This window comes from Stegostoma tigrinum, chromosome 13 (assembly GCF_030684315.1).
Source record: "Stegostoma tigrinum isolate sSteTig4 chromosome 13, sSteTig4.hap1, whole genome shotgun sequence".
In the NCBI taxonomy this organism is placed as follows: Eukaryota; Metazoa; Chordata; class Chondrichthyes; order Orectolobiformes; family Stegostomatidae; genus Stegostoma; species Stegostoma tigrinum.
The window spans coordinates 18,021,627-18,039,343 of record NC_081366.1 but is presented as its reverse complement, the minus strand read 5'-3'; the positions used below and the strand labels follow the sequence as shown (position 1 = coordinate 18,039,343).

Sequence of the window (17,717 nt, the reverse complement as noted above, 5' to 3'; positions counted from 1 at the left end):
GCCTAATGACCTAATTTCAGGAACCACAATTTGAAAACAGTTTTAGCAGAGATTGAAATGATAAAGCAAGCAATCACTTGTAGCTGTGGTGTACAGGGTCCCTAATGGTAAAAGTGCACAGTACGGTGGAGCATTAAAAGAAGAAATAATCATGGTAATAATGATGGACTTTTTAAATCTACGTATGGAACGGAAAAACCAGATGGTCAAAGGTAGCCCAGATGGTTTTGCAGAATGTTATCAGGATAGTTTCTCAGAACAGAATATTCTGGAACCAAACAGAGAACAGACTATATTAGATAACAAGGTGTAGAGCTGGATGAACATAGCAGGCCAGGCAGCATCAGAGGAGCAGGAAGGCTGACGTTTCAAGCCTAGACCCTTCTTCAGAAATCTCTCACAGACTGTATTAGTCTTGGTACAGTGCCATGAGGTGGGACTTTTTACACTTCAGTTTTAGAAAGAGAAAAATCAGCCTGGGACTTTTTTCTGAAATTTTAAATAAGGGGAATTATAAGGGCATGGAAGAAGAGCTGGCCAAGGTTGGAGTGTAGGTCAATAGAGATGCTGAGGCAGACATTTTAAAGGAATATTTCCAAGTGTACAAAATAGGTACATTTCAGCAAGTAAGAATGGTCCCAAGGGACAGTCCAACTATACATGATTAACCAGAAAGGTTAAAAGTGGTATCAGTCTTGATCAAAAAGCATATGATTGTTATGATGAATGTTAGGCAGAATATCAGACAGAGTTTAAAAAATCAGCAAAGAATGATTTTAAAAATTAATAAGTATTCAAGAAAATTGGCCAGAAATATAAAACCAGATGTTAAGTATCGCAATAAATATTTAAACAAAAGGAGTAACAATGTGAACGTTGCTCTTATAAGAAGTGAGTCAGGAGAATTAATAAGGAGATGGCACATGTATTTTGTAATGTATTTTGCATCAGTCTTCACTGTAGAGGGGATGTGCAATATTCCAGAAGTAGCTTTAATTCAGGAGATGAACCATGGTGAATCGCAATTGCCAGAGTAGTCATACCAAGCAAATTATTGAAGCTGTAGGCTGACAACTGCCTGTGTCCTGATGGATGACTTCTGAAGATGGTAAAATAAGCAGCCATTTGGATAGTTGAGGCAGTCTTGTATAGCACATTTTTTTACATTGTGAAAGCAAAGTCTGTTCCAAAAGATGAATTTTACTTAGTCTGAACTATCTTAAAAGTGATAAACATGGTTTACATACCTTGAGAATAATGCATATGGCCTACACTTGATCATTGTTTGTATGTTCATATGTCATGCCTTTATTGGATATGACACAGGCTTTCCACATCTGTTGCAAAACTGCTTCTTTCTGTTCTAGCCTTTTGATCAAACGTTATCCTATCTATTTAGTGTCTTTGAGTATATTTCATACCTGATCTATGTTTTCGTAATCTGTATATATGAATCTCCAAATCTCTCTGGATCTCAACTGTTCTTAATTTCTAATTATTGAAATAATAAAAAAGTTTTTTTTTAATTGATCCAAAATGGACAACCACTCAACTCCAAGTTCAATGAGGTAGTGTTTGAAACTGCTTCCCTGTAAAATAAAGTTGGAAAATCATTTATCTTCATCTCTCTTATCCAAATAAAATTGATAGGTTAATTATAGTTGACTGTCACAGGGTTTTCTTGAAATTTATTATCAACCAGATGAGTTGGTAGATTAGTGATAATGTCACTGGACTAGTAATCCAGAGACAAAATCAGAAGTTGCTGGAAAAGCTCAGCAGGCCTGGCTGAATCTATGAAGAAACATCAGAATTAATGTTTTGGGACCGGTGACCCTTCCTCATAGGGCAGCTTTAAAAAATTGTTTTGGTTCGCTAATGTCTAATAAGAAGAAAATCTGCCGACCATACCTGCTGTAAATGTAGGTGTGATTACAGACATGTCGTAATGTGGTTTATTCTTACCTGCCCCTGAAATGCCTAACAAGCCACTTGGGTCAGGAATGATTAGGGATGGACAACAAATGTCAGCGCGGCCAACAGTCCATGAAATAATAAAGTAAAACAGTTTTGCTGTCCAAAACTTGGATGACTTTTATTTAAGGCAAGCTTATAAAATTCTATCAGAGATAATGGGAACTGCAGATGCTGGAGAATTCCAAGATAATAAAATGTGAGGCTGGATGAACACAGCAGGCCGAGCAGCATCTCAGGAGCACAAAAGCTATATACAAAATTCTATATTTGGTACCACTGGCTACAGCAGCATTTTCAGAGTATTCTCATTGATTTAATGAAACTTAAAATATTTGTAACATATATTTTTGTGGATTCAATAGATTTTTGACAGGGAAAGTTTACAATTAATGATGTTTGAGTATTTTGGATATTTTGATGCAGTGAATACATTTGCAAAATCTTTTACGCCATTGTGAATGGTTACGTTTTAGAAAAATGGTGGTCAGCTGCCAGACAATAAAATCATTGCAGGTGAACTGAAAGACCTACCTGAGCTGAAGAAGTATCTGAAGAAAGTCATGCCCTTTGTTGCTATGATCAAGGTAAATGTTTCTCCTTCAGTCAATGTTTGCTGCATTTATAATAAACTGTGTAAAGGTTGAACTAGAGAAGAAGGCCTTATTCTCCAGAGATTTTAATAGACGAACAATGGTAAATCAATTCCCCCGGTTACAACCCACTTGGGAAATTGCTTTGATATTTGAGTATCCCTACCCCTGGATTGTATCCAAAGTTAAAGATTTAATCAAGTTATTTGAAGTCCCCAATTTACTTGAAAAGACTTGATCAGGTCTCTGTCTTTAAGAAACTACTACTTATTACAACTAAATGCATTGTAAACTCAGACAAGCAAAACATGAATTATTAAATTTTACTTCTATCCTTTAATCCCCTAAATGCGCACAGACAGAAAGTAATAAATGGTATGGGTGGAGAAAAATATTAAGGAAACAGAATTCAGTAGCTCCATCTGTCAGGATTCAACAAGGTGTCCTTTTTCCTTCTTCCGAGTCATTCTAGCCTCAGTAGTCGTCTTTTCATATACTTTCAGTCCTTTATTGCAGATACGTGGCAGTTAGAGGCAGCAATGAGAATAGGTATCTTCCAATTCCTCCTGTCTCTCTTTGCAGAGAAGTGATATGGATTTTTTTTTGAAAGAGTCTGGTGGCTTCCTGCCCTGTTGTTCATCTGTACACCTGCCTGGGAACCAATCAGAGTTATTGTTCTGCTGACACTTCTGACTCCCGCAACTCCTTTCTGATTTGTTTTCGTAGCCATCTGCCTGTCTCTGGATAATTGCCCTGAACATTCAGCCATGATGCCAATGAGTCCAGCAATTCTCTCCCACAGCTTAAATAATATAATAATGTAAATAGAGCTCACAATGAGCTCTAGTATCATGTTTTAAACTTTGACGTCATCTTCCATAGTTTCCTTGGGTCAAAATAGTATCTTTTTCCTAACCTAGTATGTAATCCAAAAAATAAGGAAAATCTTTAACAATGGGCTTACACTGACTTTAGCCTCAAGTCTTAAAGAATTCTTGTGTTCGTCCAACTCTGACCCGTTCTTCAGTTAATAATCCCCCTCTGAACAGTTTTTCCTTCAAGGCTCAAAACTTTGGACTGCTCTCTTTGTTAAGATTCACCTCTTATGAAGCATTGGGTCACTCGTCCTAATATCTCCTTGTTAAGTTAGTATCGGTTTTTTGTCTGATTACACTCTGGTGAAAAGCCTTAGACCATTTTTCTCCACTTTAAAATGGGCTATATAAATGTATCAGCAAATGCTTCACAGTTTGTTTTCATCTACCATCCTGAATTTTATGTATTTTATAATTTGAGTAATATTCACTCCTCCTCAAGTGATTGTGTTTGATTACCTGTAACAATTTACCATAAAATTTCTGGAGAAGAAAACACTGAATACTGTTCATCTAAAATAAATTGTGGAAATTGATCTGATATAAATCAGCATTTGAGAGAAAGGAGACAGGCTAACATTTCAAATGGAATTCTAAATAAAAAAACTAGTAATTTATTTGCTAGTTAAGTGACTTTGCACAGGATAATTTATTAAAAAGATACATTATAGTTATTGGTACATACTGAATCAAGATATTAAGTTTATAACAGTATGGAATTAGGGGACTGTTTTTTGTTTCCTGTGAGAGGATGCTGTCATGACATCGCTGCAAGCTGCCTATTTCTCCGACTCCTTAATGCTGACTAGCTGTGGAATATGACAGATACTTCAAGCTATCACGCAAACCTGCAGCTCCTTTATTCAGTCTCGCAAGGAGCCATTATCTCTGAATATTGTTACATTGTGATTCTACAATGTTGCTTTTTCAAAACAAAACCTATAGGAAAACCTGGAAAAAAATGGGCCTCGAGTCCTTGATCTGGAGCTGGAGTTTGATGAACGTAGTGTCTTGATGGAGAACATTGTCTACTTAACAAATTCATTGGAGGTGAGTGCCAATGAAATAACTCTCTGGTTCTCAAATATCAATAACAATTAGCCATGCTCATTTGATTTCTGAGGGAGCATAAGTAATACCTCTGGTAATGAGAGCCGGAAAGAACTTGCAGCAGAAGTCTGGCTTCTGGATGATATTGGGTGTGCTGTCATGTAGTACAAATGCAATGAGGAGAGTTAAATGTCAAGCAGAGATACCTTCTGATGTTTTGACTTATAGAGAAAATACTAATCTGGAAGTGAAAATTTCTCGTGAAATCAGCTCTTTACCGCTGTAGAGCGATTATAGGCAACTTTTGCCAACAGTCACCATAAATACTTGCAAATTGCAAATAGTAACATGAAGGGTTTTCTCACAAGAGCATACATTCCATGGGCATGAATTTAAGATTAAATACAAAAGATGACTATTGTATATACCAGCTGTCTGAAATTATTCAATCAAACAAATGGGCAGTAAATTCCTGGAGGGCCGATCGTAGTGTGGGATGGGATGAGCTCTCCATTTCCCCAAGGAATCATTTAACTTTCTAGTGACAGGCGGATACTTATTTAACACAGATTTGTTGACAGTTTGGCATCCACTGCCTGAAACACAGTAATAGTAACATTCACAAGGAAATTGGACACTCTTGGAGAAATCATTTACTCGATTTATAGAGAAGAACAGGGAATGGGATATTGGACAGCTTTACTAAAGAGCCAAAACAGTTGTAATGGACTGATTGACATACAATGATAATTCTTTATGGAGTTATCAGGGAGGAATTCCCAGCGCTGAGTGTGAGAGGGAAGAGTTGGAGATCCGGAGGTGCCACGATGATAATGTTAATTTGCCGAGAGTCAGTAATATTTCTGCCATATGTTGTGATACAATAGTCTAAACATTGTGTCTATACACACTGGCACTTCCTAATTTTAGCTACAATCGTGAAAATATGGGTATGTCTGTATTCTTTTGATTTTGTGTGTGTGTGTGTGTGTGTGTGCGCGCAAGAGCCACAGTACATGTTTGGGCTGCAATAAATACACTGGTGTTTTCCTGGATTTGTAATGACATAACATGCCCAGGGGAGTATCCTAGTTTAATCACCTTGGTAGAAACATAGGGAGGCTCATGGCGGACGTATAATGCTATGAAACCTCTCAGAAACAATCCTTTTTCTTGATCAAAGTTGAGTGATGATAGTAAAAGGAATGATAGAATGTGAAATTTGTGAAATCAAGTTACTGATGGCGGTCTGTCTATCTTCCTGTCACAGTTGGACCATATTGATGTTCTGTTTGCAACAGAAGCAGATGATAAAATCCGAGAAGAGTGCTGCCCAGGAAAGCCAATTTTTGCCTTTAGAACAGAGGTAAAAGGGGACTCTGATATATCAAACTAAAAATGTGCTTTAGGTGAAGTTGCCCAGACAGAGGTGCTCTGTGGATTTTTACAATCTTCTACAGGTCTAAGGAAGCTGTTTGTATTGAAACAACTGCACCTTATTCCCTGTTCTGAGAGATCCTAAAATAGGGAACATAAGCTTCTGGCACAGAAGAAGTTTGGATGTAGAATTAACCTGTACAACCTATTTTCAACCTTTTGCTCAATAATGTGGCCATTTTTTGTCCTCTTGAGAATTTTCCAAACTAGTTTGATGATAAACTGGGGATTGTGATGCAAACTTTAAATAACCTCTGGTGTTTCTGTGTTTGAAAACTGAAAAACATCTTTCCCTAATTCCTGCAGTGCAGTTTTAGTTGAAAACATACAAAAGTAAATTGCTGCATCTTCTTATTCCCTCAAATTTCAGTTCCACTTTGGGCGAAATGCCTGTTTTGGGCAATCTCCTTTATTGTCTGAGAACAAAATAACATTGGAAAGCAAAGTATGTGGACCATGAAACTGCCATATGCGTTTTGATAAAGTGCATTCCCAGACAGAGTGTGTTACAGAAGCAGCCCTCCTGAAATCTGACTCTATATTGAGTTTTCTGACCCCACAAATGGAATTCAAGTGTACAGCTTTATCAATTTCTTGAATTGCCCTTGTGCTTTTTCACAGCCAAGTGTGCCCCTTTTCCTGGTAAATCCTCAGCCAGCAAATGGACATTTCTCTACGAAGATTGACATCCGACAGGGTGATAAAAAGGATGCTGTAATTCGAAAACTCCTGAAGATTGACAGAGGTATCAAAGGTATGACTGAGCTTAGATATCTTGTCAAGTCTCAACTGTATCATTAATAAAACTAAGTGTTTCAATTTTATTGACAATTAATTTCTAAAAATTTTTAAATGTTCCCATCCCTAGTCTTGTAGGGTGGGTGATGGGAATGGTGGAAGAACATGCCACCAGCCCCTCCATATACACAAATCCAAGATGCTACAGATGCTGAAAGTTTGAAATTTTTAAAAAAATACAGTTTATGATGGAATGCTTAGCAGATCAGGCAGTATGGTTGGATATGAAATTACTTTGTTTCAAGACAATGACCCTTCACCATAAAAAAGAAAAAAATGTAATAGGTTTGAAGTAAGAGAGAATGAACAAAACAGAAGCGCTGTGTTGGAGTGAAAGGCAAGAGACACTAAATGACAAATTGTTCTAGATTACAAAAGTCATAGGAATTAGTAATGGGTAAAGAAATTTAAAGATATGTTTTGATGAGGTGGGAATAGCTGGATATTGGTGGAGCAAGTGAGTGAATGTGGCCAGGTGGCTAGACAAGTAGGGGAAAGTGTTTGTTTGAAAAGGTGTGTACGTCCGAGCCCTCAACACCCAACATCAAGCGCACACATACACATGCAGATAATTGAGCATGCAGGCAGAGGGGGAAGACGCTGACTGAAGAGTAGTCTGCTTCCGACTTCACTTCAAAATGTGGATTCACTGATGCCAGCTCTGAACATGGTCCACCAGAGGCAAGCCAAGGTCTCTGATAATTGAAAGTAACTCCCTCACTTGGCTCCCATCCTTTCCACTCTATTACTGAACTGAAAAAGGGAAGCAAGCATTTTCATTCACTAATTCTGCTGTTTGACTTTTTTTATAATGCCATTTTTATTGATTACTCATTTAAATTATCATATTATTACTTTGAATTTTTTCTACAGTTCACGTTTACTTCATTGTATTTTTTTTCCAGGCCTTGAGTGAGACAAAATTGTAATGTTTGAAATGGTTGAATGACATTGGTGTAGTGGTATTGGGTATCAACAGTATATGTAGTTGTCTAAAGATACTTCATACTGTCTTAGTATTCTTTATCCCATTGTCATCTTATTGTATTAAATTGTACATCAGCATTGTATCCATGGCATGTTGAGTGTCCACTTGCGTTTTAAATGCTGTATGGCATTTCTAAGTGCAACCCCACACTAACCTTTGAGTTTTGCAGCATATCGATTTGACAAAGCCGCAGGTATCATAAGACCCATTTCAGAGGAAGGAAATGAACCCGAAACATCAATTTTTCTGCTCCCTGATGCTGCCTGGCCTTCTGTATTCCTCCAGCTCCACACTGTATTATCTCACCATTATCATAAGCGAGCACTCCTTTAATTGGTGATCAGTGATTGAGATCAATAGTATTTAATTTCAAAGCGATTAGTTTTTACTGTTTTATAATATTTGTATTAGATTTAGGATTACCCTATATATAATGCACTTCGTTCTTTTTGAAAGTAAATGTTTTGCACTACTTTGTGAGGGTCAATTTTGTACCTTTATAATTTGAATCATCAGCATCCTGGGGTTACAATTGACCCGAAACCTAATTAGACCAGCAATATGAATATTGTGGCTGCAAGAGCAGGTCAAAACCCTGAAAGCACATGCAGTGTGCCTTAATGACTACCGCCCAGTAGCTCTGACTTCAATAATCATGAAATGCTTCAAGAGGCAGGTCATGCTCCACAACAACTCCAGCCTCCCAGCCTGCTGGAATCCCCTGTAGTTTGCCTACTGATGTAACAAGTCCCCAGTGGATATCATATCCCTCGTCCTGAACTCATCCCTGCAACATCGAGACAACAAAGGCACCTATGTCAGACTCCTACTTATTGACTACAGCTCCACCTTCAACAGTTATCTCAGGAATGGACGCCTCTTTGAGGACTCCTAACTCTAGTGACTGCAGTGTGTGTGTGTATGTATGCGCGCGGACAGAACTCGTGCCTTTACTGAACAAAATCTGTAATTAGCAATTAGTTTGTATTTTTATTGTTTCACTTTTTTTAGGTGATGTGAAGTGTTGATGTATAAATTTATTAGTCAGATTGTTCCAATATTCAACTCAGTTATCAGAAAAATTAATTGATCGATGCCATCTAGATTCTTAAATTGTACAATGCTGTATTTGGAATTGTGGAATCACTGTAATGTTTCAGTCTGCTTTACCCATTGAGTTTGAGCAAGGAATTTATTGATGATCCTAATTTGTGGTGTTTATTTTAATCTCTGAATCTTGAATAATATAAGTAGACAGGAAGTAGAAAAATAAATCTGATTTATATGGAAAGTCCAGATATTTCTCACTTCTGGTTGTGTGCACTAAGACGACGTGAGTTTTCAGTATCTCCCTCATTGGTTTTTTTCAACCCAGAATGAGTGAGTAATGATGTATAATGTTGTATTCTGACATCAAGAGCGTATCAGGACTCAGGATTTGAAACAGCAAGTTAGTACAACAACATTTGTGTTCTAACATGCTATTATCAAGAGATATGTGGTTTTGCTGAAAGATTACTTGTCGTCATGTGAATTGAGGAATAGTGAAGTGCCTCCAGCCTGACCCCCTCAACTGTAAATCACATGATATACACTACCACCCTAACGGTAAGCCATGGACTCCCTAAAGAAAGGTAAGATTTCTGATAAAATTCAAGGCCAAAGAAAGGGGAATAATCTGAAAAAAATCCTGTCCAATGCTAGTAGAAAATCACAACTAGACTAGGAGACCACTTGGACTCTTATTAAATTTTGCACAGCATCAACCCGCTTACAGTGTGGAAACATGCCCTCCAGTCCAACAAGTCCACACCGACCCTTGGAGCATCCCACCCAGACCCATCCCCATATAACCCACACGTCCCTGAACACTACAGGCAATTTAGCATGGCCAATCCACCTAGCCTGCACATCTTTGGACTGTGGGAGGAAACCGGAGGAGGAAACCCACACAGACATAAGGAGAATGTGCAAACTCTGCACAGACAGTCGCCCGAGGTTGGAATCAAACCCAGGTCCCTGGTACTGTGAGGCTGCAGTGCTAACCACCGTGCTGCCCTGTAACCTGCATCCCAGCCAGATTATCTGATCAATTCTTTCTTGAAGGAATTCACTGAAACAGCATTGACTACACATGCTGGCAGACTATGTTCCTTCTGTCTGTTATGGTCTGGGACAACTTAATTTGTGCTGGATGAAAAGCTCCTGTGAAGAGAAGGTTCTTTGAAGGACAGAGCATCAGATTAGAAGTCAGCTTGTGTTGTTGCTTTTAGTAAAGAATCTGTGGCAAAAAGGGCCATTCAGCCCAGCTAGTCTAGCCAACATTCCACGTGAATCTGTGCCCAGAACACCTTATCTAACCATATCAGCGTATCCCAGAAAATTTGCTATCTTTGTAGTTTTGAATGTGATCATAAAAACAGGGTTCAAGAGGAATTACTTCTGCTTCTATTTGCAAGTTCAATGAATAGTGAATTTGCATAATTATATAAAATTTTACAACATTTGCTAGCCTTGCCTGGTATTTGTATGCTCTCAATTCTGGTAGCATCATTGTAAACAATTTTTGTGGTGTGTATGTTCCAGTGGTCAGTGCAGCTTCGGCAGATACTTGGGTATTGGTCAGTTAGTGAATGAAATCTATTCCAGGACAAGCGTCTAAATTAATAGGCAAAAATATCTTTTGATACAATCATTGTAGAAGATGCAACAACTCCATTCCAGAGACTGCTACTTCTAGTGCGGTTCAAGTTTCATGAATATTTATTATTTACTAAGTGTTTAAAAGTAAAGTGCTAATCAGTGTATTATTATTATTATTATTATTAGGAATAAGGTGACACTTCTCAAAGCATATGTTGAGGAAGTTCGAAATATTTGCTGAACTGAGGATGTGGGAAAATCTAGAATCTAGCTAAGTTGTTTATAAAGCTATACAAAATAAATTCACCCTCAAACTTCATTTAGCCAACATGCAATCTTGCAACTGCATAATGACATCCTATTTCAAAAGAATAAAACTTCTTTTTTCTATTTTTTCCAGATCTTGCACAAGTGAAGCTGATGAGATATGAAGACCCTGTACTGGGCCCACGACGGGTTCCAGTCCTTGGGAAGGAATCTGTGGGTAAAGTTGCCATTTCTGAGAAGGCATCCTTTCACATAGACCTGACTGCAAAAAAGATCCAGCTGATTGACAATGGCTTAACAGTTGATGTGGGTGATACTTTAATCTACCTGGTTTACTGATACACAGCAGAATTGACCTTTTTATGTTCACCTTAGTTGTCAATTGAAATACTTCTGTATTGACATTGATACTTTTGCTATTGCCTTTTCAAAGCAAATGTTATACATTTTACTATATAATTGAGTGAAATAACTAGAATAAAGTGAAATAAGGCTACTGACATCATCATGTTATTGAATTTTTCTTCGCTGTGTAGTTTGCCAACATTGTGTTGTATCTGGACAGCCTCAAACTTGAGTTGTTCGGTGCAGAAAAGAGCAGGTTCTCGAAATGAAAAGGATATTGGTCTCTTGGAACTTGCCATTTGGTGTAAACAACATGAGTAGCAAACTGGCAGTTGTGATCTATCTAGTCTATTCCACGTGACACCACCTGTAGCTGCACTAGTGCAACATCTTTAGGTAATGTGTTCCATGTTTGTTCACCAGGGCATTATAAAACAAAATTTGACACACAGCCACATGTGGACATAACCAGTCAGATGATCAAAAGCATGGTCTTAGTGATAGATTTTAAGCAGACTGTGAAGAAGGTGAAGTAGAGAGGAGTGCTGTGGGGAAACTATTCATATCATTGGGGCCAAGGCAACCAAAGGCACAGGAACCAATTTAAATAACAAATTAAATTTAAAATTAGCAATGCTAAAGGTGCGGAATTAGAGGAGCTCAAGATATCTTGGCATGTTGAGGGATTGGAAGAGATTAGAAATAAGGAGGGGAGACACAGATTTGGGGGGGAAAAAAATGTAAATTTTAATATCAAAATCATTTGTCTGGGAACCATGCAAGCTGCTGAGCCTAGTGATAAGGTAACATTACTTTGTGGGAGTTGAGACATGGATAGCAGAGTCTTGGATGACCTCAAATCCATGAAAAGCTTTGAAATTCTGAGACTGCACTTTCAAAGGCAGCATGAACGGTTGCTGGATGTGGATTAATTATTATACTGTTAAGTTTTCTCAATCTATAGTTTATTTCAAAATTAATTTTCCATTTTTCTCCAAGTATGAAGTCCAATGTGTTATGCATGTTAAAACCACTACTTAAAAACAGGTCATCTGATCACTGTTTAGCTATTTGAATACTTGCTGCACATACATTACCTGCTTTTTCTTACACTGTGCCGTGAGAATTTACTAAACACTTTCTTTAGAGCACATAAGGACTTCATGAATTTATGAAACATGTGACATCAATGCAATTCTTAATTCCTTTTAACACTGCTGATACTTTGGAAAATTTGTTCAGTACAAACACTTAGTTTACATAATTTGAGTTTGGTTCAAATAATGACGACAGCTCTGACAAAATTAGACCAAGGGAGGTTTATCGAGTGATCGAGGCCACCAGCTAATTTTTTTTCTTGATACAAGACAATGTTCTAATTTGTTTTTCTTTCATAGTTCAAAAAGGGGTTCAACCCCTAATTTTGAGCATCCAAATTATGAAATCTAATGGCTGGATTGTGCAAGCAGAGTAAGTTGTTTACACTAGACTGTACCCATTACAATTCTGGAATTAGAAACCCAAAATGGGGGATAAACTGATAAATTATGCAGATTGGATGGATGCACGGATGCAAGAGATGGTTGAAATTTGAAACTTTTCCACAAATGACCATCAACTATAGATCAATTGTTAATGTTGCGATTAGTACATTTTTGTTAATCAAGGATATTAAGGGCTGTAAAATTAGATCACAGATCAGTGATAATTCAATGGATGGAATGGTCTCCAGAGGTAAAAGTAGCCCGATCAAATTCCCAGATTCTGACATACTCTTAAATTCAAACTATGTTGATGTAACTATTTTATCCTGAATTAGAATAATATATTTGTATTGATATATTGCTTTATCATTTGTTACAGTGCTTTCATACAAAAAGATTGCTTTTGCTTTTGGGATGCAGTGTTTGTTTTGAGTTGCTTAATAATGCATGTGTATAAAAAATACAAGATGAACTGCCGCTGACTATGGATTATATTGTATTGAGAGGCAAATTTATCATAGTCCTGTTGGACCATGTGGCTGCTCATTAGAGAGACTGGGATGGTTTAACTTGAGGGTCATCACACCTCAGACAAAGAGAGGGTTGAGAAGGATCGTCCTTCATGGTAACCTAAGCCAGTACGGGAATTGAACTCATTCGACCATAAGATAGATGACCGGAATTAGGCCATTTGGTTGCTCTGCCTTTCAGTCATGGCTTATGTATTTCTCAACCCCATGCTCCTGCCTTCTCCCTGTAATCCTTGATCACCTTACCAATCAAAACCTATCTATCAATTCTTAAATACACTCAGCTTGACTTTTCCACAGATTAACCACCCGCTGGTTGAAGAAATTCTTCATCATCTCACTTCTAAAGTGCCACCCTTTAACTCTTAAGGCTGCACCCTCAAGTCCTATTTTTTTCCGTTGTGACAATATGTGCCTTCAAAGGGATTTGTTCTGCCTTGTTTCTGTTTGAGAGACGGTATAAACCTAGTGCTGAGGTGTCTGCTCCATGGAAAGCTGAAGAAATAACTTTGTGTTTTTTTTAAATTGGACAAAAGCATGAGTAGGAGTCAGAATCTCTCAAACCCAGGGTTTAGTTTTGCTTTCAGTTGTTGAAATTAGGGGTTTTAGAGTTAAAACTGCTAGGAACAGCTCGGTATCTGCTCATGCAAAAAGCTTGAGCTACCTCTGCTGATGGGTTCATTCTTTCGAGTTTTCCTTTCTCCTCGACTAGAGCAGATTGCATTTGAAAGAAATTTGTTTTGCTGAATTTACCTAAACGGAGGGTGTGTATATGGGATGCTGCTATATTGGAACGGCTAGTGAGAAGCAGTTAAAATATATGTTATTTGTTAAATATTTTCATAGCTAAAGTTATGTCAGTTCTTCTATTTTTGTATTATATCTGTGGTGTAAGAATAAAGTATGTTTTGCTTTTAAAGCCTACTAGTATGACCAATCAAATTGCATCTGGAACTCTGTGCCTTACACTTGCCTTTAAATAAGTTAAAAGTTAGGATCAAGGCTATTTCCTTAAAATGTTTTGAGGGAATTGGACCAGTCCATTACTCTTTGAAACATTATCTCCATGACCACTGTATCTAGACCTGTTGGTATTCTGTAAGTTTTAATGAGATCCCCCACATCTGCCTACATTCCATTGAGTACAGACCCAGAGTCCTTAATTTCTCCTCATGTGGCAAGCACTTCATCCCTGGGATCATTCTCGTAAACCTTCCCCGGACTCCTCCAAGACCATCATATCCTTCTTTAGATACAGAATCCAAAACTGCTCACAATATTCTAAATAGAGTCTGGCCAGAGCCTTATATAGCCTCAGCAGTACATTTCTGCTCTTGTACTCTAGCCCTCTCAAAATGACTGCTAGCATTGTGTTTGCCTTCCTAACTGCCAACTGAACCTGGATGTCAACCTTGGGAAAATCCTGAACTAGGACTCCCATGCCCCTTTGCCCTTTAGATTCATGAAGCCTTTCCCCATTTAGAAAATAGTCCACACTGTTATTCTTCCTACCAAAGTGCATTGCTTCACACTTTCCCATTTGTATTCCATCTGCACTTTAGTAGTCACGCTCCTAGCCTGTCTAAGTCCTTCTGCAGTCTCTCTGTTCTCTCAACACTATCTGTTCCTCCACCTCTCTGTATCCTCTGCAAACTTAGCAACAATGCCTTAGCAACAGTTCTTTCATCCCCAACATTCATAGTTGAGGTCCCAACACAGACCCTTGTGGATCTCCACTCGTCACTGGCTGTCTTCATGAAAAAGACCTCTCTATCCTCACTGTCTGCCTTCTGCCAGTCAGCAATTCTCTATCCATGCCTGAACCTTGTCCTGAAGGGTCACCGGACCCGTAATGTTAACTCTTTTTTTCCTTTCACAGATGCTGCCAGATCTGCTGAGCTCTTCCTGCAACTTTGTTTTGGTTCCTGATTTTACAGCATTCGCAGTTCTTTCGGTTTTTATGGACTCTTGTTTAGCAGCCTCCTGAGTGGTAGCTTGTCAAAAGCCTTCTGGTAATCCAAACAGAATGCCCACTGGTTCTCCTTTGTGTAACTTGCTCACTACCTCCCCAAAGAATTCCATTCGATTTGTCAGGTATGAGCTCCCCTTGATGAAGCGGTGCTGACTCAGCCCTATTTCACCATGCACTTCTATGTGCTGTGCAGTCTCATGCTTAACAATAGACTCTAACCCATGCCGTTGGCATGTATCTGCATCACAAACCAGCCATACATTTTCAACCGGGAACCCAACTCTCCTTCCACTGACCCCTTCACCCGCTTCCAACACAAGTCCTCCTCCTGGACACCACCCCCAGGCCTCCTACCCTCCCTCGACCTCTTCATCTCCAACTGCCGTCGAGACATTAACCGCCTCAACCTCTCCACCCCTCTCACCCACTCCAACCTCTCCCCCGCAGAACGGGCAGCCCTCTGCTCCCTCCGCTCCAACCCCAACCTCACCATCAAACCCGCAGACAAGAGTGGCGCAGTGGTAGTATGGCGCACTGACCTCTACATCGCCGAGGCCAGACGCCAACTCTCCGACACCACCTCCTACCGCCTCCTCGATCATGACCCCACACCCGAGCACCAAACCATCATCTCCAACACCATTCATGACCTCATCACCACAGGGGACCTCCCACCCACAGCCTCCAACCTCATTGTTCCCCAACCCCGCACGGCCCGTTTCTATCTCCTTCCCAAAATCCACAAACCTGCCTGCCCTGGTCGACCCATCGTCTCAGCCTGCTCCTGCCCCACCGAACTCACCTCCACCTATCTGGACTCCATTTTCTCCCCTTTGGTCCAGGAACTCCCCACCTACGTCCGTGACACCACCCACGCCCTCCACCTCCTCCAGGACTTCCAATTCCCTGGCCCCCAACACCTCATATTCACCATGGACGTCCAGTCCCTGTACACCTGCATTCCGCATGGAGATGGCCTCAAGGCCCTCCGCTTCTTCCTGTCCCGCAGGCCCGACCAGTCCCCCTCCACCGACACTCTCATCCGCCTAGCTGAACTCGCCCTCACACTCAACAACTTCTCTTTTGACTCCCCCCAGACCAGCCCAGTTCGTCCCCTCCCCCCACTGCACCACACAACCAGCCCAGCTCTTCCCCCCCACCCACTGCATCCCAAAACCAGTCCAACCTGTCTCTGCCTCCCTAACCGGTTCTTCCTCTCACCCATCCCTTCCTCCCACCCCAAGCCGCACCCCCAGCTACCTACTAACCTCATCCCACCTCCTTGACCTGTCCGTCTTCCCTGGACTGACCTATCCCCTCCCTACCTCCCCACCTACACTCTCTCCACCTATCTTCTTTACTCTCCATCTTCGGTCCGCCTCCCCCCCTCTCCCTATTTATTCCAGTTCCCTCTCCCCATCCCCCTCTCTGATGAAGGGTCTAGGCCCGAAACGTCAGCGTTTGTGCTCCTGAGATGCTGCTTGGCCTGCTGTGTTCATCCAGCCTCACATTTTATTATCTTGGAATTCTCCAGCATCTGCAGTTCCCATTATCTCTGATACATTTTCAGGAATCACTCATTCATTCTTGAAACTGAACAATTATTGCAATTACTAAAAACTATCAGCAGGGAGAGCTGTTGAGCTACCTGTAGTCACTGTTGTCCACACTGTCACTCATTAAACATCTGGGAGCTCTGCATCTTTGAAATGCAAATAATCTTGAGTGCACTTAATTTTGAAATCTACAAGCCCTCATTCACAGATCTGTCATATGTACGCTCAGTCCAGTGTATTTGCTTTTTTAAAGAAAATTGTGAAGGCCTTTATTTTCTACTGCCTGCTCCCCACCCCGCCGAACCAATCCTCTTTGAGATTAATATTGCCATGGTGATTGTCAGTGTTTGGAGCAGCAGGTAATTACAATAGTAAGAGGATTTGGAATCCACAGAATACCATAGATGAGGAACTTGCAATGTGTATCAAATGCTGTATGGAAAGGGCTACCTCAGCTATTCACTGTCTTTACTCAATAAGTTTGTCAGCTCTTGGTTGCTGTTTAGCACAAATTGCACAGTGTGCTGTTGCCCAGGCAAAAGTAATATCAGATAGTTATCACAAACTATCTTCTTAGAAAAATGGTTTTAACATTTCCTCTATCATGTATATTTGTAAAGAGAGGAAGCATTGATTTTCAGCATGGGGGCTCTGAGTTATAAGGGAATAACAGAGAAACTTGGGGTTTTCAACCCGAGAAAGGAGTGAAGACTTTTTGACAACTTCTTGTCAAGGTTTACAAGAGTCAAAGGTTAACAAATACCTACGCATAAAACCTGGGCATGAGGCAGATTGAGTAAAAGGTCATTTTTGAACTGATAAATTATTCACCACACAAAATGGTTATCCATTCTGGAGTAAGCTTCTAATAAAGTACTGGGGACAACAACCCAGAAAAAAGAAGTAAATCTGTGTCATGATATGTACAAAGAGACTGTAATTTAACTGAAATGAAGAACTGAGAAGGGTTGATTACATTTGCTGATTTGCAATTACTTTCCGAAAAGTGGATCCAATTCTGCTCAGTTCACTCAATAGCACTGTTAATAAATGTCCCTCCAACTCTTGCATCGAGTAAGTCAACAGCCTATTTCATGATTTTATTTTTCTTTTAAATTGTCGTGGGATATGGGTGTCACTGGCAGGCCAGCATTTATTGCCCGTCCCTAGTTGCCCTTGAGAAGGTGGTGGTGAGCTGCCTTCTT

General features: G+C 39.8%; 1 protein-coding gene across 1 annotated transcript in view; it reads left to right on the top strand.

Moving 5' to 3' along the window:
• Positions 1-13,911, top strand: part of lars1b (leucyl-tRNA synthetase 1b) — a 61,910-nt gene extending 47,999 nt beyond the window's left edge. Inside the window, exons 28-32 of the mRNA XM_048543193.1 lie at positions 2,451-2,561; positions 4,388-4,492; positions 5,763-5,858; positions 6,551-6,683; positions 10,759-13,911. Of these exons, the coding sequence (XP_048399150.1) occupies positions 2,451-2,561; positions 4,388-4,492; positions 5,763-5,858; positions 6,551-6,683; positions 10,759-10,964 (651 nt within the window). The 3' untranslated portion in view covers positions 10,965-13,911. The remainder of the gene's footprint in view (positions 1-2,450; positions 2,562-4,387; positions 4,493-5,762; positions 5,859-6,550; positions 6,684-10,758) is intronic.
• The last annotated feature ends 3,806 nt before the right edge of the window (positions 13,912-17,717 follow it).